The sequence below is a fragment of the Myotis yumanensis genome, unplaced genomic scaffold (assembly GCF_028538775.1).
Source record: "Myotis yumanensis isolate MYYU_CA2020_CCGP unplaced genomic scaffold, mMyoYum1.0.hap1 SCAF_1, whole genome shotgun sequence".
In the NCBI taxonomy this organism is placed as follows: domain Eukaryota; kingdom Metazoa; phylum Chordata; class Mammalia; order Chiroptera; family Vespertilionidae; genus Myotis; species Myotis yumanensis.
Window position 1 is genome coordinate 232,976 of NW_027223752.1, and position 20,407 is coordinate 253,382.

Below are 20,407 nucleotides of genomic sequence, written 5' to 3' on the forward strand. Positions count from 1 at the left end.
CCCCCATCTGCGCTGCCACCTGCCTGGCCAGTGCGTCGAACCGCATTCCTCCCTCCTCCCAGTCTTGGTCAGTCGCCTGCGTGACTGTCTTGTTCGCTGGTGTGTCAGTCATTGTCCCTCTGCTGCACGAGAGCAGAGATGTCATGTGGCCGCAGCCACAGGGGCCTGACATTCGGTCCCCAGAGTGCTGAGCGGGGTGCTGGGCAGAGAGGGACCTGGAACCATCCACCTTGCAGGGTGACACAGTGTGACACGGCCCCGGGTCCCACAGGTCTGGGCACGTCCCTCCTGCAGGCAGATGCTGTCACCCCCAAAGCTGCCCTCCAAGGGCCTGCACGTGGGAGGGGACGCAGCGTGACCCCGAGGGAGGGCGGGGGTGTGTGTGACTTACCTGAACCTTCATCTCCAGGGAAAGCAAGGGGGCCGGGGACCAGGGGCCTCCTTAGAGCATCAGCAAGAGATTTCCAAAATCAAGTCTGAGCTGGAGAAGAAGGTCTTGTTCTACGAAGAGGAGCTGGTCAGACGCGAGGCCTCCCACGTGCTGGAGGTAAAAACTGTGAGGAAGGAGGTGCATGACTCTGAGAGCCACCAGCTGGCCCTGCAGAAGGAGATCTTAATGTTAAAAGACAAACTGGAGAAGTCAAAGCGAGAACGGTGAGTTCCCCGTCTCCTCCGAGTGGGAGGCGCAGGCTGGTGCGGCTGGGCCCAGTGGGCTCTGACCCTGCCCCTCCCGCAGGCTCAGTGAGGTGGAGGAGGCAGTGGGCACCGTCAAAGACAAGTTGGAGCGAGACCGAGCCGTGCTTTCGGAGGAGAACAAGAAGCTGGCCGCCGAGAAGGAGAGGGTAATGGAGGGCTCCGGGCGCCTCGGGGGGGCGGGAACTTGACCCTCGTGGATGCTGGAAGTTTGCGTTTTAAGTATTTTTATTTTTCAGTGAAGTGATGGTGATCTTTTAAATGGGGTGTTTGTAACTGGCTAAAAGCTGCTGATTATCTGAAATCACTGGCTCTTGGTCCCTTTTATGTTCAGATCTGCATTGAAACGTGACTGGAGTTGGATACAATCAAAAGTCCACGTCCTGAACTTCATAACGATTAAAGAAAACTTCCAAAATCTTCAAAAGAACTTGTAGTTTGAATAATGCTAATGTCCTACTTGCAGGCGCCAAGTAACCCACTGTGTGTGCGATTGTTTACTTTCAGCTTTGCTCCTTCGTGGACAAGCTCACAGCTCAGAACAGGCAACTGGAGGACGAGCTGCAGGACCTGGCAGCCAAGAAGGAGTCGGTGGCCCACTGGGAAGCTCAGATCGCCGAGATCATCCAGTGGTACGTCGGCCCGCCCAGCGGTGTGGCCCAGGCTCAGGCTCAGGCTCAGGTGTGGCCCAGGCTCAGGCTCAGGTGCGGCCCAGGCTCAGGCTCAGGTGTGGCCCAGGCTCAGGTGTGGCCCAGCAGTGTGGCTCAGGCACAGGCTCAGGTGTGGCCAGGCTCAGGCTCAGGTGTGGCCCAGGCTCAGGTGTGGCCCAGGCTCGGGTGTGGCTCAGGCTCAGGTGTGGCCCAGGCTCAGGTGTGGCCCAGGCTCAGGTGTGGCCAGGCTCAGGCTCAGGTGTGGCCCAGGCTCAGGCTCAGGTGTGGCCAGGCTCAGGTGTGGCCCAGGCTCAGGTGTGGCCCAGCCCAGGGTGCCGTTTCTCCAGCTCCCATCTTCCTCTGTGACCGTCATGTACACCTCCTGCTATTTCTCGGACGTCCAGGCACAGCCCTCTGCTATGCCCCCACATCGCTGTGTCCGTGGCAGTTCTTCCCAGTGCCATTGCTGAGCTAAAGGTGGAGAGGCAGCCCCCAGGTCTCTGAGGTGTGGCTGAGGCTGTGCAGGCACACCCGCCCTTGGAGGCGCTGCTGGCCTCTACCTACGGCACGTTCTTTTTTTTATACATATTTTTATTGGTTTCAGAGAGGAAGGGAGAGGGAGAGAGAGACAGACATCAATGATGAGAGAGTCATTGACCAGCTGCCTCCTGCAGGACCTACACTGGGGAATTGAACCTCAACCTCCTGGTTCATAGGTCGACGCTCAACCACTGAGCCACACCGGCCGGCCACAGGGGCATTCTGTTGTCACGGGGACTGGTGTCCCGCGAGAGGACGCTGGGTCCCTGTGTCCTCAGGGGGGCGGGACCCATGCGTGCTCCTGGCTCCTGGCATTCAGACACCACGTCCCCTCCCGCAGGGTCAGCGACGAGAAAGACGCGCGGGGTTACCTCCAAGCTCTGGCTTCGAAGATGACGGAAGAGCTCGAGGCGTTGAGGAGCTCCAGCCTGGGGTCGCGAACACTGGTGGGTTGTGCCCTGAGCACACGTCTGTCCCAGGGGACGCACGAGGGGCTTTCACCGTGAAGCACCACACAGGCCGTTCCCTTGGGGACAGTGGTGTGAGCAGCACCGGCATGGGGTCCGCTACGGGAGGCCAGGTGCTGTCATCCTCGCTCATGTCGCCATGCTCAGTGGTGCCGCGCCCTGTGGGGACATCCTCCGTGAGCAGGACGGCCCACCCTCGGGGCAGGCTTCCAGGTGACCAGCCAGTGGTCTGTGTTTGCAGCGTTGGGAGTGTGGCCAGCTCGGGGCTGCACAGGTCCCCTCTCAGCCCAGTTCCCTCGTCCCCATTTACTTTTTAAAAACGATTCATTTTGTGAACGAGCGATACAGAGCAGTCAGAACAGAGGCTCAGTGAAAGGGTTTATAGAATTCTGGTTCCATCCTGTTTTCCTGGTTGGAAGGTATGTTTACCCAAAGGGACAACGCCTGCAGGTGTGGTGACTGCTCACCTCACACGAGCACCAGAGCTCAGTCTGTGGTGCGGAGGCCGGGCACGCAGCAGCCTCAGTGCGTGTCCCAGGGACTCCCCTGCGTCCCCAGAGCCCTCTGTCTGGGAGAAACAGTGACAGCTCAGGTTTCTTGAAGAGAAGACCACGGCTGCATCGCCCCGTCCCTGGGAAACATCTTCACTTTTAGGGGTGAGGTTTCTGCAGCAACTGGGATGGTCAGTAAGTGTCTTCCGTCTCAGCGCTCCTCTTCCAGCGCTGTGTGCCCTGGCTCCTAGGAGCTGCGCTGACCAGTCTGTGCGCAAACCTCGTAGGAGGAGAAAGAGGCCGTCACAGGTCCTGCTAGCGGCACGGGCTTCGGAGATTCTTGTTGCGGAACACTGTGTAGACGGCTCCTATTGAAGGACACACTGGATGAGGTTGCCGTTCCTTTTCCCTGAGGGTGTATCGTTCATGTACTGACTCTGGAGAAAATCTATCCAGGACCTTGTTGCCTGGAGACTGAGGGCTCAGTCTCGTTCCCTCCACGCCTGCTCCTGCCTGCAGCTGGGAAGGCCCCTCGGGCCGCGCTCTTCTCCGTGATGGACGGAGAGCGGCCTCGGCTGTGCTTGAAAACTTAGGAATAAAGTGTCCAGACGCCTCTCATTCCCCGTGGAAGTCAGCGGGCTGGTTGGCCCGCCCAGTGAGCAGGTGCTGCAGCAGCTGCTTCCCTCGCTGCGCCATCCCCTGGCCGTGCCCCGCCCCTCCTTTTCTTTCTTTTAGTCTCCTCTCAGGTAGGCATCCTCGGTGAAGAATGACATCATCCCTGCAGCGAGGAAATAGCCAAATGCTTCAGGATAGAACAGTGATGGCGAACCTATGACACGCGTGTCAGAAGTGACGCGCGAACTCATTTTTTTGGTTGATTTTTCTTGGTTAAATGGCATTTAAATATATAAAATAAATATCAAAAATATAAGTCTTTGTTTTACTATGGTTGCAAATATCAAAAAAGTTCTATATGTGACACGGCACCAGAGTTAAGTTAGGGTTTTTCAAAATGCTCACATGCCGAGCTCAAAAGGTTCGCCATCACTGGGATAGCAGGAGGTAAGATAACTGTGACCGTACAGTGCCGCTTAGCTTTGTAAGAGTCTAGTGGCCCAAATAGAAATTACATGATGGCCCTAGTTGGTTTGGCTCAGTGCTAGAGCGTCGGCCTGCGGACTGAAGGGTCCCGGGTTTGATTCCAGGTCAGGGCACATGCCCAGCTTGTAGGCTCGATTCCCCAGTAAGGGGTGTTTAGGAGGTAGCGATCAATTATTCTCTCTCATCGTTGATCTTTCTTTCTCTTCCTCTCCCTTCCTCTTTGAAATCAATTTAAAAAATTACATTATAGGATCCATTTTACTCTTTCAAAAAATTAGTGAATTTTTAGAAGATCTCTAAGGAAGAATAAAGGCCATAAAATATTGAAAATAAAATTGGCTGTGATGGACTTTGATAATACCCGAGAGTTAATCTTTAAATATGATAAACGTTTAAAGTTAGAAACAGATGAATTTATTATTTGTTAGTGCTAATTTTGTGAAGTTAGTAGTTTAAAATGTATCTCTCACATTTGAACCAACGCACACAGGACCCCCTCTGGAAGGTGCGCCGCAGTCAGAAGCTGGACATGTCTGCGCGGCTGGAGCTACAGTCGGCGCTGGAGGCCGAGATCCGGGCCAAGCAGCTGGTTCAGGAGGAGCTGAGGAAGGCCAAGGACTCGAACCTCTCCTTTGAAAGGTGCTTGTCCTCCCGTGTGGGCCCTGGGGCACGCCTGCCGTCCCAGGATGGGGCTGAGGTGTGGGCGGGTGTCACCACTACACAGGTGCGGAGCCAGGATTCGATGGCAGGTCCCCCCGTGCTGGACTGGCCTGCTTGCCGCCTCGCCAGATGTTGGCTGCAGCAGCTGGCTGCTCTGTCCCCCCACAAAAGCCTAGGAACCCCAAGACCTTGCGCTCAGGGAGGTGGTAGCCACCATCTTGCCGGTTAGGGGAAAGACACCGGTGTAAGGTCTGAGAGCCCTGGGCTGTGTGTCCTCAGAGGGCACAGGGTGGTCCAGAGAGAGAGCAATGTCCAACACGCCGCGGGCTCCACACTGGTTTTGCCATCCGTGTTTGTGCTGCGGAACCACTGGTACCGTCCAGACGCGCTAGGGGAGGCCGGCCCGTCACGCGTGTGTCCGTCCCATGTGTGTGGAGCCCGGGCGCGTCCCGGCACTTTCCCGGGGACAGCCCCGCCCCGCCTTCCGCTCAGCCGCTCGCAGATGGCCTGGCTCTGCACCTAACTCCGCCTATTTCTCCTTTTAGTAAACTAAAGGACTCGGAAGCCAAAAATAAAGAATTATTAGAAGAAATGGAAATTTTGAAGAAGAAGATGGAAGAAAAATTTAGAGCAGATACCGGTAAATTAAAATTACAAGTTTTTACATTTTTAAAGTATAAGCCTTTTTTAATGAAATGGTTTTGTTTTAGATTTAATTTCTTTTAGGTTTAATAGCTTTTAGTTATTTGAAGAGAGCACTTAGTCATTCCAAAGCCAAAACTCTGAAATGGGTGCGTACAGTGATTCGCTCCCTGGAGTCACCCGCAGGTCTGGGTGGTCCTTCCTGTGTTCGGTCTTGAAAGAAATGAGTGTAGTTAGACATCACATCCCATGACAAGGGACCGCTCTGTGCCCCTGTGGCCGGGTGTCTGCCACTCCGGCCTCGCTGTCCTGGAACCCGCTGCCGGGTGTGGACCCGCGTACAGCATTTCCCATTCCCGTCACTGTTTTGGGTGAATTGTCCAGCGTGGACTGCTGGTCCAGGGGTCAGCGTGACACCTTGCAGGTGCTGCCGCTGCTGCAGGCGCCGGGACGTCTGCGCCCGCCACGGGTTGGGCGGGTCCCCGTCACACCCAGCGGGGTCACCCTGGTCGGTGCGAAGCAGCATCGCAGCGGAGCCGGGTTTGCGTTTTCTTATTCTGAGCAGGACGTGGGCTGGCGGTGGTTCTTCCTCTGTGGTTTGTACATTTGTATCCTTGGCCCATTTTAGAAATAGAAGCTGTGCAGTCTTTTTCTTACTTCTCCGAAGCTTTCTGGGTATTTAGGATTAGAGGCTTTTGTGTGTGACTGAAGTTGCAAGTATTTTTTCTTGGCTGTCTTTTACTTTTTTATTTTTATTTTTAAGCCGGGGATAGGGTTTTAAATGGGGTGTATGTCTGATCGGTGTCTCCCCTTGGAGGCAGAGAGAGACTCCTGCACCCAGGTGTTCGGGCGGTGCGCGCGTGCAGGGTCGCTGTTCAGTGGCTCACCACCCGCTTGGAGTTCGTGAGGACGTGCGGTCCAGGGGGACCCGTTCTATCTTTTCCTGTGGCCCGTTAGTTGTTCACCAGTTAAGTTCCCATCCCTGCTGACTTCCTGTTACTCTGCTCACGCGGAGATTGCCCTGGGCGCCTGCTCCAAGCCGGGATTTTCTCCCCTGTTCGTCATTCCTGGGCCAGACCTCTCGTGGGTCCGTTTTCACAGCTGGTGGGTCTCCTCCCGCCCCTTTCTTTAGAGACTTCGAGGTGTCCGCCCTCTCCCTCCGCCTTCCCCTCCCCCTCCCCCTCTCCCAGGTGAGCTTGCATTCCCGTCCCGGCTGGGGAAAGTCACGGCATTGGCGTGGCACCACGTCAGGTTTATCGGTTAACTGGGAGCGCCGGCGTCTGCCAACATGGAGCCTTCCCGTCTCAGCATAAGATAGTCTTACGTTTTCACCGTGACTGTCTCTGTCTTGCAGGACTCAAACTTCCAGATTTTCAGGATTCTATTTTTGAGTATTTCAACACTGCACCGCTTGCACATGACCTGACTTTCAGAGTGAGTAATTGTTTTACAAGCGAAAAGCGCATTTATGATGGGTTAGAAATAGCGCCCTGTGTGACCTGACTCCTGTGGGGCCAGAACACACCAGCCAAGTACCATCTGACGCTGACCTGTCCTCCACCCAGGATGTGAAGTGTGTAGGTTATAGACGTGTAAGGACTTGCGATGTTTCCAGAGAAGCTTCCAGAATTCGTGAGAGCTGCTAAGAAACCGCTCCATGTCTTCAGGGCAGAGGTTGCCTGGGCCTCTGCCTGTGGTGCTCCAGGCAGCTGTTAAAGCACAGCCTCGCACTGCAGCCAGGGAAGAGCAAGCAGACCTTCAGGGGCGTCCTGGCTCCCCTTCAGGTCTCCCCGATGGGTGGAGGCCCCTCGCTGCCGCCGGAGTTGGAGCTGGGGCGGCACCTCCCCGGGGAGCGGGCGGTGCTGCCTGTGCAGGAAGCGGCAGAATGCAGGGCGAGCCCCACTCCCCGTGCACCGTTTCCCGCGCCTCGGGCGCCGCATCTTCCCCTTTTCAGGAGAGTAGGCTGGACCCTTCCTAGCAGCCTCTGGAAGCCAGAAAGGGAAAAGCGTGAAAGCAGGTCTCATTCACGGGGCCTGTGAGGCGTGTGCTGGATTTCCCGCCTTTATTTAGAAATGTTTACACCTGCAGCGGAGGTGGAAGAGCCTGCAGTGAGCACACGCCTCTGACCCGGTGCGTCTCACCCGGTGTCATGCCCCTGTGTGGCTCCTCCCTCCCCGTGCACCACACTCCTCCCAACTATTGAAAATGCGTTGTAGGCATCAGCGACCCTGGGCTACTCCAGAGTTCATGTCCTGAGTCAGGCCATCCTCCCGCATAACCACAGCTAACCACGATGTCTCTGTCGTGTGGACGAGGTGGCCCACGTAACCGCGATGTCTCTGGCGTGTGGACGAGGTGGCCCACGTAACCGCGATGTCTCTGGCGTGTGGACGAGGTGGCCCACGTAACCACGATGTCTCTGTCGTGTGGACGAGGTGGCCCACGTAACCGCGATGTCTCTGGCGTGTGGACGAGGTGGCCCATGTAACCGCAATGTCGCCGTTGTGTGGACGAGGTGGCCCACGTAACCGCGATGTCTCTGTCGTGTGGACGAGGTGGCCCACGTAACCGCGATGGTCGCCGTCGTGTGGACGAGGTGGCCCACGTAACCGCGATGTCTCTGTCGTGTGGACGAGGTGGCCCACGTAACCGCGATGGTCGCCGTCATGTGGACGAGGTGGCCCACGTAACCGCGATGTCTCTGTCGTGTGGACGAGGTGGCCCACGTAACCGCGATGTCTCTGTCGTGTGGACGAGGTGGCCCACGTAACCGCGATGTCGCCGTCGTGTGGATGAGGTGGCCCTGAGGCCCTGGTTGCCGGCCCAGGCGGAGCCTGGGACCGTGCTGAGCTGTCCTGCCTGGCCTCCTGTGCTCTGGAACGGTGCCTCCTTCCCGTGAGTGGCTGCTGTGCCTGGCCCAGACCAGCAGTGTGGTGAGGCCCAGCCTCTGGGTTTGTCTGATGCTCCCACTCGTGAGACGTGGGCTGGACATTTTGGTGGGAATTCTGCAGGGGACACGTGCAGGTTCCACGCTCTGCAGAAGCCGTTGGGTTGAGGGGGTGTGCCAGACCTCCCCCGGAAAGGGCCAATGGATGCGCCACCCACAGCAGCCTGGCCAGCGGCCAGCGCTCCGGGCCTGGGTTAGCCTTACCAAACCCGGCAGGCTTGCTCCTGTCGTCCTGGCACTGCCACTGCCGTCGCTTTGGACACGGGCTTTGTCGGGTTGGCGGCTTGTTTTCCCGAAGCCCTCAGTTTGTAATCCTCACCCCAGGGCGGTGTCTTTGTTGTCGTTTACTTTTTCTTTAATAGAGAGTGGCAGGAAGGGTGGAGAGAGAAACATTGATGTGAGAGAAAGACATCGATTGGTTGCCTCTCGTATGCACCCCCACCAGGGATTGAATCTGCAACCTGGGTATATGCCCTGATGGGGCGTCAGACCTGCAACTTTTTTTGCTGTACAGGACGACATTCCAGTCAACTGAGCCACCCGCCAGGGCTTTTTTTTTTAAGAGAGAAACATCGACTTGTTGTTTCACTTATGTACTCCATGGATGTGCCCGGACCTGAGATCAAACCAGCAACTTGGGCGCATTGGGCCAGCGCTCGAACCGCTGAGCCGTGCGGGCCAGGCAGAGGCTGCAGTGCTTAAGAGGCAAACAGATGGCACTGCAGCGGCGCCTCTGCAGCCGGTCATCGTGCCGGGAGCCTGCCGCCGCCTGCCTTCCCGCCACTGCAGCGGCGGGCTCCGCCGTGACCGCGAGTGCAGCTTCCGAGGACAGAGACTGCAGTTAACGGGCGGAGGTGCCCGGAGGGCCGCTCTCCTGTGGAGTGGGTGGCAGTGGCGTCTCCGGCAGGTGCTTTCCAGCTCGGACCCCCTCACGGGCCGCACTGGCGCATGTCAGCCCGGAGTGGGGCTGGTCTTGGTACCTTGTCCTCGGAGCCGGCCCCCTGCGTGTTAATGCCGTTAACGTCAGCGCTTTGACAGCTGTTCCTGCCTTTGGCTCAGGAGGAAGGACAGTCACTTACGGGAACAGCCTTGGTTGGAGTCTGGGTCTGCTGGGAGGTGGGCCCGCACCGGGATGTTCTCCTAGAACCTCTCTCTCCCCACATGAAGCACGCTGTTGAGGACTGGGAATGATGGAGTCCAGTGTCCATGCAAGTTCTCATTGGGTGGTAGTGATTGTTCTGTCCTCCTGTCTGTCCCTCCTCCACGTCCTCGCTGCCTCACTGGTGCCAGGGCAGCCTGGCACACGTCCACACGATACCTCGTCCACAGGACAGTGACATCGCGACTGCGTGGGCCACCTCCTCCCTCAGCGTGCACCCTTCTGATCAGTTCACAACTGCGTGGTGAACATTAAATTAATATTCGCTTGCTCCTCATTTTTCTAAAACTGTGGCTCTAACTTCTTTAACATTCCTGTTATGGGAGAAACATGCTTACATCTGCAGCCTTGATCGCCAGCTCTCCCCTGGGAAGTTCTGTACGCAGGCAGGATGGCTGCGGGGCTGCATGGGGGCTGCATGAGCTCCTGGCGCCCGAGGGCTCCTCAGGCAGCCCACTGACTGCGGCTGCTGTAGGGCTTCCCGGTCGGCTCCGTCCGCTGGAGCACCAGGCGCAGCTTTGGGCGCTCCTGTGGGCGCCTCCCGGCGTCTGTCTGGTGCCGTCTCCTTGTGCTCAGGCTGCGCTGCTTCCACACGTGTGAATGGTGCGCGCACCTGTGGACAGAGGGCGTGACCTTTGATGGGGAAATATTAGTTTCAGGAACGCTCGTTACAACCTAAAGATGGTCTTAGAATGCAGCGTTAGCTTCAAATTGGCCTCAAAGCTTTAGCTCCAATTTCAAATAGAAATTAATTTGGGAATCTTGAGTTGTCAGAACAAAACATTGCTTCCCTGTGTATCAAACTTTCAGGGAAATTCTCCCTCCTGGTCAGAGGCCCACAGGCTTCTGTGGTCCCTGAGATGAGGTTCAGAAGCACTGGGCTCCGGCTGGAAGGTACAGAGAGTCACGTCCGTCAGAGGCTGGCGTTTCCCGGCGCCTCCCCTTCCAGGGTGGCTTCTGCCTTGGCTGGTGACGGTGCCTCGTCAGGGTCCCGGCCGGAGGTCACCCTGCAGCCTCGGCATGCAGGGAAGGCTGAGGGGTGACGACACGTGCCCCGGGAACAAGACCTGTGCTGGACCTCAGCTCCCCAGTGGGAGGCACTTTTTATGACTCTTTATTTTGGGGGGATGCACTTTTTAAATAGAGAACATGTAGTAGAGTCTGAATTCTGCAGAGTGAGTTCTTTCATTCTCACAATTTCTTTGCCTTTTCCCCACAGACCAGCTCAGCTAGTGAGCAAGAAACACAAGCTCCAAAGCCAGAAGTGTCCCTGTCCACGTCCATGGCTGCAAGCACAGAGCAGCAGGAGGTAAGACTGTCCCGGACCGTGACCCTCAGTCTGCCCCCTCGGCCCCACGTCCACCTGCTGCTGGAGACCGAGGCCGGTGCGTTCGGTCCCGCCCACAGCGCCAGCTCTGAGCCCGACTTGCATTTCAGAGCTGCCGTCGGCGCATCGGCTCGATGAGGCGTGCTTTGACAGGTGTCTCCACAATGTCTCGAATTAAAAATGCATAACTGTTCATTATTGATCAGCTCCAGGGGGAAGGGATCCACGCAGGGTCTGGCTAGCGCAGCGCTGAGCTAGCACGGCGCTCACCTGTCCCGCTTGTCTCCCAGGACATGGCTCGGGCCCCACAGAGGCCGGCCGTCGGGCCGCCACCCACCTCGCAGGCCCTCGCTCTGGCTGGACCAAAGGTAAGCCTGGCTTTTCCCCCGGGCGCCTCCTCGGTTTAGAAGAGCCGTGTAAATCAGACAGACAGGCGTGGCCTGTTAGCGGGCGCTCTGGGCGCTGTGCGATCCAGGGAGTGTCGGGACCCGGTGGCCCTGACCAGCACTGCCTGAGTGGATTTCACGGAGACGTGTCTGAGTCGGATCTCCCAGCCCCGTCACTCCCAGACCAGTTCCCTCCCCAGTGCATCTGCTCTGTGATGTGTCTGAGCTCCTTCTCCAGATTTACTTCCCTTTACCCGCCTGCACAGAGAACCTCGGAGAAGTGCATGGTGTGGGGGGGGGGGGGGGTCCCCGAGCGCGAAAGGAGCTCCCAAGTGCGCACTTCGTCATTGGCCTTTGTCACTGGGCCCTGGGCCCTGAGAGCCGTGCATACTGCTCGACCAGGCCCACACGACCAGAGCCCCCAGGGGACAAGCCCACGCTTCAGGCTTCACTGGCATCTGGCCTTATGCACCTTAGATGCGGCTGCTTGTTGATGCAGTCATGGCCTCTCTTAGGGTTTCAGTCACAATGGCCATGCCAGCTAGAGTTCAGCTTGGTCTTGTGCAAGATGGTGAATGGTTTGGCCGTTGGACTTGATTCTCACAGTCAGGAAGCAGGTGGACTGCACCTGGGTTCTTCAATCCCTCCTGCTTCTTACGAAGGTCCCCATTTATGTCCCCTGAGGAGTAAAGGCTCGGGCTTTGCAGTGTGAGCCTCGTAGACAGCCTGCGTCTCCATCCTGTCTCCTTCCATCACCGACCGCGTCACTCGGGTCCCTCCTCCCAGCGAGGGCGCGGTCTCCACTCTTGCTGTTAGGAAGGGGCTGCTGCTCATTCCGTGTCTGTCTGTTGGTCTCAGGTGGGCGGGCAGCTCTGGGTGGGAGCCCCGCCCACACGTAGCCCCGGGCGGCCCCCAAGGGCCTCTGGGAGGCGAGGGGCTTGCGGCAGTCACGCTCCCTCTGCGCCAACCTCGCTTTATGCTGTTCGTCTCTGAAGGAGCGTGTGGTGACGGACTTTTGGGTCAAGCTCCTCGGGTGGGTGTCAAGCGCTGGTCTATGTGCTGGTCTTTGGTGGCACTGCCCGGGGCCATGGCACCTCAGCGGGAGATCGCACACGTTCTGTTTCTCAAGATGAAACAGATGGTGCCCAGCTGTTAATGAATTCCAAGTGTGTGCTTCACCTTGCCGGTGTTCTCCCCACAGCCCAAAGCCCACCAGTTCAGCATCAAGTCCTTCTCCAGCCCCACTCAGTGCAGCCACTGCACCTCCCTGATGGTGGGGCTCCTCCGCCAGGGCTACGCCTGCGAGGGTGAGTATCCCCGTGGCCCTGGGGTGCAGGGGGGCGGAACGCAGCCAGTGGGAATGAGCGAGGGAGCATCTTCCCCTAGTTGTGTAAATGCTCCGTGAGCCAGGGCTGAAAGCCTGGTCCTCGCTGCCTGGGAGCCGCTCTGGCGGGTGAGCCGGGCCTCTGGTGGTCACGGCTGCCCACAGAGTGTGCCGTGCAGTCATGCTGAAGATTAGCCCGGCAGAACGGAGCCCGACCTCCCTGCGAGTCCTCTGGAGGGAGTACCCCGGGGCCTCTTCCCTCGGCCTCATCCCAAGCCTGGGCTGGGCTTGCCACGCCCGCGCTCACTCACATTTGGGTGCAACCACCCGAGCAGCGCAACTGGCTAAGGTCACAGGTGCCAGTGACACCCTGGGCTGGGCGGCCCGAGCACCCGCGCTGGTCAGAGCCGCGTGCTCCCGGTGCAGGGCCAGCCCTGTGGTTGGTGGCCAGGACCCCCGGGTGTGCCGTCACCCGTCAGACCGGCACGTTGTTCCTGTGGGAGGACAGACTGGCTCCGGGACAGTCCTTGCACGTCAAGGTGTCCTGCGGCCCTGCCTGCCGCTGTGCCCGTCCCCGAGCTGTGGCGGGACGTGTTCAGAAACCCCCACGTGGGGTTCTGGGGCCTCCGGGCCACATTCTCACGCTGCCCCCTCCCTGCTCCAGTGTGCTCATTCGCTTGCCACGTATCCTGCCGAGACAGCGCCCCCCAGGTGTGCCCCCTCCCTCCCGAGCAGGCCAAGCGGCCCCTGGGCGTGGACGTGCAGCGGGGCATCGGGACCGCCTACAAGGGCTACGTGAAGGTAGGACGCTGGGCCCTCGTGTCTGCGATGACCCTCGTGCCCGTCCTGGGAGGCCCGGTCCTGAGGACCCACGAAGCACACTCGGAGTCAGGGCCTGTCCCGCCTCCTGCCAGGCGCTCAGACAGGCTCCGAGGCCGAGTGCCGTGAAGGCCCGGCCAGCTGTAGTTTCCGAGTGCTCCCTGGCTGTGAGCGTCCCTGTCGCTGAGCTGTCCGCCTCGTCCCCGAGTGACCTTGTCAGTGCTCGCCTCCGCAGCAGGGCCCTGACTCCCTGGCCCAGACCGGGCTCTGGCCACCGGCCTGGCCTGCGAGGGTGCGGGGAGCTGCCTGTGAGAAGCCGGCCGGCAGAGGGCGATGGTGGCCCGTGGCTCCTCCAGGAAGTCCCCGCCTGAGGCCCCGGTGGCGCTTCTGGAAGGTTGTGGTTGGCCTCGCTGGCCAGTGAAACACGGTCCGTTTACCCGCAGGTCCCGAAGCCGACGGGCGTGAAGAAGGGGTGGCAGCGGGCCTACGCCGTGGTCTGCGACTGCAAGCTCTTCCTGTACGACCTGCCCGAGGGCAAGTCCACGCAGCCCGGCGTGGTCGCCAGCCAGGTCCTGGACCTCAGGTCTGCGCCTCGCTCTCTGGGCCTCACCTGTGCTTGTCGCCAAGATGACAGCGTGTTGTTTGAGACCCTTCACCTCATTTCCGCCTCCACACCCTCCCTCACTGTGCTGTCCCCAAACAGGCACTAAAGTCCGTGCCAGAAGCGTCCTGTTTTAGATACGTTTGCACTGAAAATTGCCCAATGAGCATTTAACATAAGAACCTACACGCCCAAGAACAAGCAGGGAACGTCCAGAGGGCGCTGCGTGTCCTGAGGGGCCTGGTGCCTGGCGGGTCCCTTGTTGGCAACAGCAGCCTGGAGCCGGGCTGTGGGGCCCTAATGCTTGCTGCATGGGCACCTCTGACCCTTCCATACTTGCCACCTGCCTTCCTGGCACCAGGCAGAGGGCAGCAAGCACCCTCCTTGCGGCTTCTCTTCTCTTTCCGTCTGATTTCGCTTCCCATTTGTGTGACGGGCACCATCCCAGCACGGGAGTTGGAGGGTGTTTGTGAGGTTAAACAAGTTGCAGGTGGGTGTGCTGGCACAGGGCCTGGCGTGGCCTGTCCTGTCACCCACCCCAGTGCCACGGAGGACGGCAAATGCAGACATGGACATGCTGGCATCTGCCCAGGCCGGGGCCCAGCCTCCAGCCTGTCGCCAGCACTGGTTCTGGGGGGAAGGGACCCCGTGGTGGTGCCATGAGAGCCATGTGTCAGTCACCCCCACTGCAGTGCCCACCTCCCATTGTCCCCAGGACATGGGGCGAAGGAGCACTGGGACCTGTGTGTGGGAAAGCCCCAGGGACCCTGCTGCCCCTCCCCGCGCCCTGGCCCTGCAAGGAAGAGGCCAGCAGGCACCGAGCCTGGAGTGTAGAGTGTATGGAAGTGGGGCTGCCACGGCTGTCGCACATGTTCGCTCCTTTAACGACGGCCTGATTGTAGCCCCATCTGGGCCCACCAGCGAGGTGGGGTCTGTCCGTCCCCGAGCAGCTCCAGGACTAGAGAGAGCCATGTGGCTCAGGGAGGAGGGAGGGGTGGAGGGAGGAGCTTCTCAAACTCCCAGCATGGTTGGACGGCTTTGCTAGAGGAAGCGTTTTCTTACCCAGACCAAGGCAAGGGCCCCTCACATCGGAGGAAGTCGTCACGAAAGGGCCCTTTCGTCAGATCTGAGCACAGGAGGGTGCGCACGGCCTGTGTGTTCCTGCCCTGTGCGTGCGCTGAGTGTCCCGTTTCTTGCAGAGATGAAGAGTTCTCGGTGAGCTCAGTCCTGGCCTCCGACGTCATTCACGCTTCACGACGAGACATTCCGTGTATCTTCAGGGTACGGTTCTCTTCTGTGTTAGAGAGGATTCGCTGATCACAGAAAGTCACGGGGTTAAAACAAAACCCTCTGAGAGCATCACTGCCGTCGGAGGGGCCAGTGCCCATGGGAGAGGCCCCGGCTCCCCTCCCCGTCCTTGCTGCAGGCTCCTCACACACGTGCGCCCAGCCTCTGCCCTCGCTGCCGCCTCCCTCCCCTCCCCATCTCGGTGCTCTATGCCAGCGCTCGCTCTCGGGCGGGGCCTTCCTTCCCTCCCGGGCCTGCTGGTCAGGAGCTGGAGCGACACAGGAGCAGGGCCTGCTGGTCAGGAGCTGGAGCGACACAGGAGCAGCCGGCAGCCCTGCTCCTGCGCACTCACTGGCAGAGGGCATGGGGGGTCCCTCCCCTGAGCTGAGAGGTGCCTCCCGGGAGTTCTGGTTGAGCTCGTCTCTGTTCAGAAAGCTCCTCATACAACGCAGAGACTTGCAGCCGCACGGGCCTGTGCAGGTGCCCTGTGCTGTGTGAGAGCCTGTCGCCTGTGCACGTGCTCCGAGGGTCCTCCTTAGTGTAATACGATCATTCAGGAAAGCACCTTAGAATGGACATGACCCCCCAGATTGGGCAAGAGCAGGACGACTAAGAGCTGACGGGGAAGCGGGGCTGCCCTTCCTGTCCCGAGGACAGCACAGAGGGGCCTCGGAGCAGGGCCGGCGGAGCTTTAACCCCTGGCCCTTCTGCTCCTCCCTCTGGCGGGACAGCGGCCGGGCCGGCCGGGCGGGAGTCTGTGCCGTGCTTGCCGGCTTACGGCTCTCCTGTTTTCTTTTTTGCCCTGAAGGTGACGGCCTCTCTCTTAGGTTCACCTTCTAAGACCAGCTCACTGCTCATTCTGACAGAGAACGAGAACGAGAAGAGGAAGTGGGTTGGGATTCTGGAAGGACTGCAGTCCATCCTGCAGAAGAACCGCCTGCGCAACCAGGTGGTGCACGTCCCGCAGGAGGCCTACGACTCCTCGCTGCCGCTCGTCAAGGCCGTGCTGGCGGCCGCCGTGCTGGGTGCGTGCGCCTCCGAGGCAGCGCGTGCTGTCCTCACTGTCGTTCGAATTAGAGTCCGTTTCTCCCGTGTCCAGGGAGGGACAGGCCGGGCCCACAGCTGACGCGCTTTCTGTTCTCTTCCTTCTGCCTCACAGATGGCGACAGGATTGTGGTCGGCTTAGAAGAAGGGCTCTACGTCATCGAGGTGACCCGTGACGGTGAGTGCGGCCTGTCCGCTGTGCTGGCCCAGTGTCGGCCATGGGAACTTGTGAGAGCTGAGACCACGTCACTGGGCGGGTCCGTCGCCCCCATCAGAAGCTTTGTAATGAGAGGGAAGGCCACAGCCAAGACCACTTACTTGCGACAGCAGTGACGTTGGGCACATGGGGCCCTGGGTGCCTGGGAAGGGGTGGAGGGTGCTGAGCAGCGCCGGGAGCAGGGGTGGGCCCTGCGGTCCCCCCCGCCTCGGCCTCACGCCCGCCCTCCCTGCAGTGATCGTCCGCGTCGCTGACTACAAGAAAGTCTACCAGATCGAGCTCGCCCCCAAGGAGAAGGTCGCCGCGCTCCTCTGCGGCCGGAACCACCACGTCCACCTCTGCCCGTGGTCTGCCTTCGACGGCACAGAAAGCAACGTGGACGTCAAGCTTCCGGAAACGAAGGGCTGCCAGCTCCTCGCCACGGCGACGCTGAAGAAGAGCGCGGCCACCTGCCTGCTCGTGGCAGTGAAGCGGCTGGTGCTGTGCTATGAGGTCCAGCGGACCCGGCCTTTCCACAGGAAGGTCACGGAGCTCGCGGCCCCTGGCAGCGTGCAGTGCATGGCCGTGCTCAAGGACAAGCTCTGTGTTGGCTACCCTTCGGGGTTCTCTCTGTTGAGCCTCCAGGGAGATGGGCAGGCCCTGCCGCTGGTAAATCCCCATGACCCCTCGCTTGCGTTCCTCTCACAGCAGTCTTTTGACGCCCTTTGTGCTGTGGAGCTCAAAAGCGAGGAGTACCTGCTTTGCTTCAGCCACATGGGACTGTACGTGGACCCACAAGGCCGGAGGTCGCGCACGCAGGAGCTCATGTGGCCTGCGGTGCCTGTTGCCTGTAGTATGTATATGTTTTCTGTTGCCCTATCCCTGTCGCTGCTCTTCACGCCCGTCGGCATGTTCAGTTTTGCTTCAGTTCGTCTCTGGTTCCCCGGCCAGGGAGCTAGGGAGCGCCAGGAGGGCGGGCCCCACGCTCGGCCTTGGGAGGTGGTCCCGACACTGGCCTCGGGCGGCTGTGAGGGCCTGCAGTCAATTATGAACTCCCAGTAGCAGCACCCAGCTGCAGGGCTTGGTGCGGCCAGGAGAAACCTGCTGTCCTGTCCGTGGGAGGCCTCTGGGAGGCGGTTTCCTGAGAGGCAGGAGCTGTTCTGGAAAGAGCCAAGTTGGTCCAGGGATTGAGGTGGCTTTCCTGTGTGGGGGACTCCGTGTGTCTCTTCACGCCCAGCCCGCCATCTGAACTTGTCCAGGGCCCTAACCCTTAGCGCCCACCACTGGCGGGCAGGTGGGAGCCAGGGGTGATGGGACCGGTCACGGGCAACAGAAGTGGGGTTACGGCTGGGGGCGGGTGCCATGTTTTCCCTCAATTACCTACAAGGACAGCCTTTGTCCGCCTTGTTGCTGGCAGAGAACCCGGGGGTGTTGGACCAGGAGCCCCAGCTGTGGGTGCGCTGCCTCTGTTGGCTCCTGGGGCTCACGTGTGTGTCTGACTCCTTGGCCCTCTGCCGGGACTGGGGCATTGCAGCAGCCAGAGCCTCCTGCTGCCACGCCCGCCCCTTCCCTGCCGTCCCGTGTCCACGGAAGCCGCCACGTAGGAACAGCCTCAGAACTACAGGGGCCCTGCTCAGCGGAGCTGTTCTGCTAGGAGAGGAAAAGCGGCCCCGAGCCCAGGCTCCAGGTGGCCACACTGGCCTGGCGTTCGGTTCTGCCTCCACCTTGTGGTCTCGTTTCCGCCCTCGTGCCCAGCGCAGATGCTCAGCCAGTCTGGGGCCAGTGCACTAGCCCTGGCCACGCCCTGCTGGGCATCCTGTGTGCTCAGCCGCCCGTCCCGTGCAGAGGCGTGTCAGTCCCGTCTCTGCGGGCTGGCCATGGGGCAGGTGATGCGGGAGCAGGCAGCTGTGGTCAGATTCCACAGCGGCGCCCTTCCCGTGGAGACGGACACCTCCGTGCAGCGCCTCGTCCCGCACAGACGTCCTGGCCCTTGCAGGGAGCCCCACGTGGTCACGGGAGAGGCTGTCCGGCTGTGCGCGGCCTCAGGGAGCCGGCCTCGAGGTCGGGTCGTTCGTGGACGGCCCTCAGTCCTGCCTCCTGCCTGCTGCCCGACCCTGTTTCACTCCCTTGGGTTGGAAGGGAGGCTGGTCGTGCCGTCCACTAGGAACACAGCAGCAGCAGCTTAGACCCACCTGCTGTTAGTGACCTGCGCCCTGAAGCTTAGCGGTCAGCCGGGAGCCGGAGTTGGGCCCTGCGGCTGCCTCTGCGGTGCGGCTGCTCATGGTGCCCGGGCAGCGTTCAGCACACAAGTGGGCGGGAGGAGCAGACAGGCGCCCCGCTGTCTGGAAGCCCTGACACTTCAGATGGGCCCGCAGCCCTCGGCTTGTGTCTTTGGAACAACAGGGGGCTTTTCAGCCGCCACCTGATGGTTGGCGCCACTCTGAGCCGGGAAAGAGCCGTTGCCGGAAAGTAGTTCGGTGTCGGAGCAGACGCCAGGCGGGATGCCCGCCTCCCGAGGGCTCGCTCTGCACAGACCCGGTGCTCGCTGGGTGTGGCCGGCAGGCTCGTCCCCCAGAGCTAAGCAGTGGTTCTTGTGTGTCTGGATGTTCACCCACAACCCCCGCTCCTTGGCATCTCCTACAGGAGTTTGCTTCACCGAGCAGGCCATTCGGGCCTCCCTGAATTTCGGGGTGTAGAGCCTCGAGTGTCAGCTCTGCAGGAGCCGTGTAAGAAAGCCGACTCAGAAACCGTTTGTGCTACGGCTTTTGCCTGCTCCTCAGTCAGGAGTGGCGGTGATGCACGAACCTCTGGTTGTGCTGGTCTGAATCTGCGAAGGCCCTAGAGTGGGCGTGGTCAGGGTCTGTGGCCGGCCCTGCACCTGGGCCGAGGCCGCCTGGGCCGAGGCCGCCTGGGCCGAGGCCGCCTGGCCCTCGGCACCTTTTGGAGGCCGGGGATGGGCCTGGCCGCTGCCCTCAGGTGGAAGGCGCCAGGCCCGGGCCGCGCCGTCCCTCACCGTGCTCTGCTCTGTCTGCGCCAGGTTGCAGCCCCTCGCACGTCACAGTGTACAGCGAGTACGGGGTGGACGTCTTCGACGTGTGCACCATGGAGTGGGTGCAGACCATCGGCCTGCGGAGGGTAAGGCCCAGGCGGAGGGGAAGGCGTGGGCGGCTTCCCCCTGCTGTGCGCCCGCTGTGAGTGCGGCTGCCAACCCTCTTGTTTCCAACAGATAAGACCGCTGAACACGGAGGGCACCCTTAACCTGCTCAACTGTGAGCCTCCCCGCCTCATCTACTTCAAGAGCAAGTTCTCGGGTGAGTGAGCCTCCGTCTGACCGCGCCGTCCCTCCGTCCTGCCCTCTGACCTGCCGCGGCCTGTGGCTGCCCTGACCGCAGTCACCTCCCTCCTGCAGGAACCGTGCTCAATGTGCCCGACACCTCGGACAACAGCCGGAAGCAGATGCTGCGGACCCGGAGCAAGAGGCGGTTCGTCTTCAAGGTGCCGGAGGAGGAGAGGCTGCAGCAGCGGCGGTGAGGGCGGGGCCCGGCCGTGCTGTGGGCGGCCATGCCGTGGGCGGCCAGGGCAGAGCCCGAGGACTTTTCATGGTCGTGAATCCCAAAATGCCTTCTTCCCCAGGGAGATGCTTAGAGACCCAGAACTGAGATCCAGGATGATTTCCAACCCGACCAACTTCAACCACGTGGCCCACATGGGCCCGGGTGACGGGATGCAGGTGCTCATGGACCTGCCTCTGGTGAGTCCCGGGGGCGTGCTCCCCTCCCCTCCGGCCGCAGGGAGGCCCCCCACCCTGCCGGCCTTTCTTCACTCTGCTCTGAGCAGACCTGGAGCTCCTGGCCCGGCCTCGGGCAGAGAGCCAGCGCCCTTCACTGCAGCCCTGGCCGGGGCCATGTAATTTGCTCCGTGACTGTTAATGTTTCATGACAGAACTGGCTGTCAGAAATGGTCTCTAAATAATACCTCAGTGTGAGCAGGTAACATTTTTTTCTCTTCACCGTAAAAACGATGGGTTTTCTGTGGGATTCAACGTGGTCTAAGAGCACAGTTGCCGACTCTTA

The 20,407-nt window shown here is 60.3% G+C and overlaps 1 protein-coding gene across 2 annotated transcripts in view; it reads left to right on the forward strand.

Annotated features, from left to right (window-relative positions):
- The window catches only part of CDC42BPB (CDC42 binding protein kinase beta), a 93,295-nt gene that overhangs the window by 67,557 nt on the left and 5,331 nt on the right, over window positions 1-20,407 (forward strand). The window contains exons 15-34 of one of the 2 annotated variants that reach the window (XM_070411535.1): window positions 410-654; window positions 737-842; window positions 1,201-1,325; window positions 2,224-2,329; window positions 4,433-4,581; window positions 5,148-5,242; window positions 6,599-6,678; window positions 10,570-10,659; window positions 10,968-11,045; window positions 12,265-12,370; window positions 13,052-13,188; window positions 13,650-13,789; window positions 15,007-15,088; window positions 15,903-16,119; window positions 16,254-16,316; window positions 16,591-17,187; window positions 19,372-19,469; window positions 19,561-19,645; window positions 19,744-19,861; window positions 19,968-20,085. In XM_070411535.1, coding sequence (XP_070267636.1) covers window positions 410-654; window positions 737-842; window positions 1,201-1,325; window positions 2,224-2,329; window positions 4,433-4,581; window positions 5,148-5,242; window positions 6,599-6,678; window positions 10,570-10,659; window positions 10,968-11,045; window positions 12,265-12,370; window positions 13,052-13,188; window positions 13,650-13,789; window positions 15,007-15,088; window positions 15,903-16,119; window positions 16,254-16,316; window positions 16,591-17,187; window positions 19,372-19,469; window positions 19,561-19,645; window positions 19,744-19,861; window positions 19,968-20,085 — 2,835 coding nt within the window. Of the gene's footprint in view, window positions 1-409; window positions 655-736; window positions 843-1,200; window positions 1,326-2,223; window positions 2,330-4,432; window positions 4,582-5,147; window positions 5,243-6,598; window positions 6,679-10,569; window positions 10,660-10,967; window positions 11,046-12,264; window positions 12,371-13,051; window positions 13,189-13,649; window positions 13,790-15,006; window positions 15,089-15,902; window positions 16,120-16,253; window positions 16,317-16,590; window positions 17,188-19,371; window positions 19,470-19,560; window positions 19,647-19,743; window positions 19,862-19,967; window positions 20,086-20,407 lie in introns of those variants that run through there. The other variant, XM_070411543.1, reaches the window with a different exon arrangement.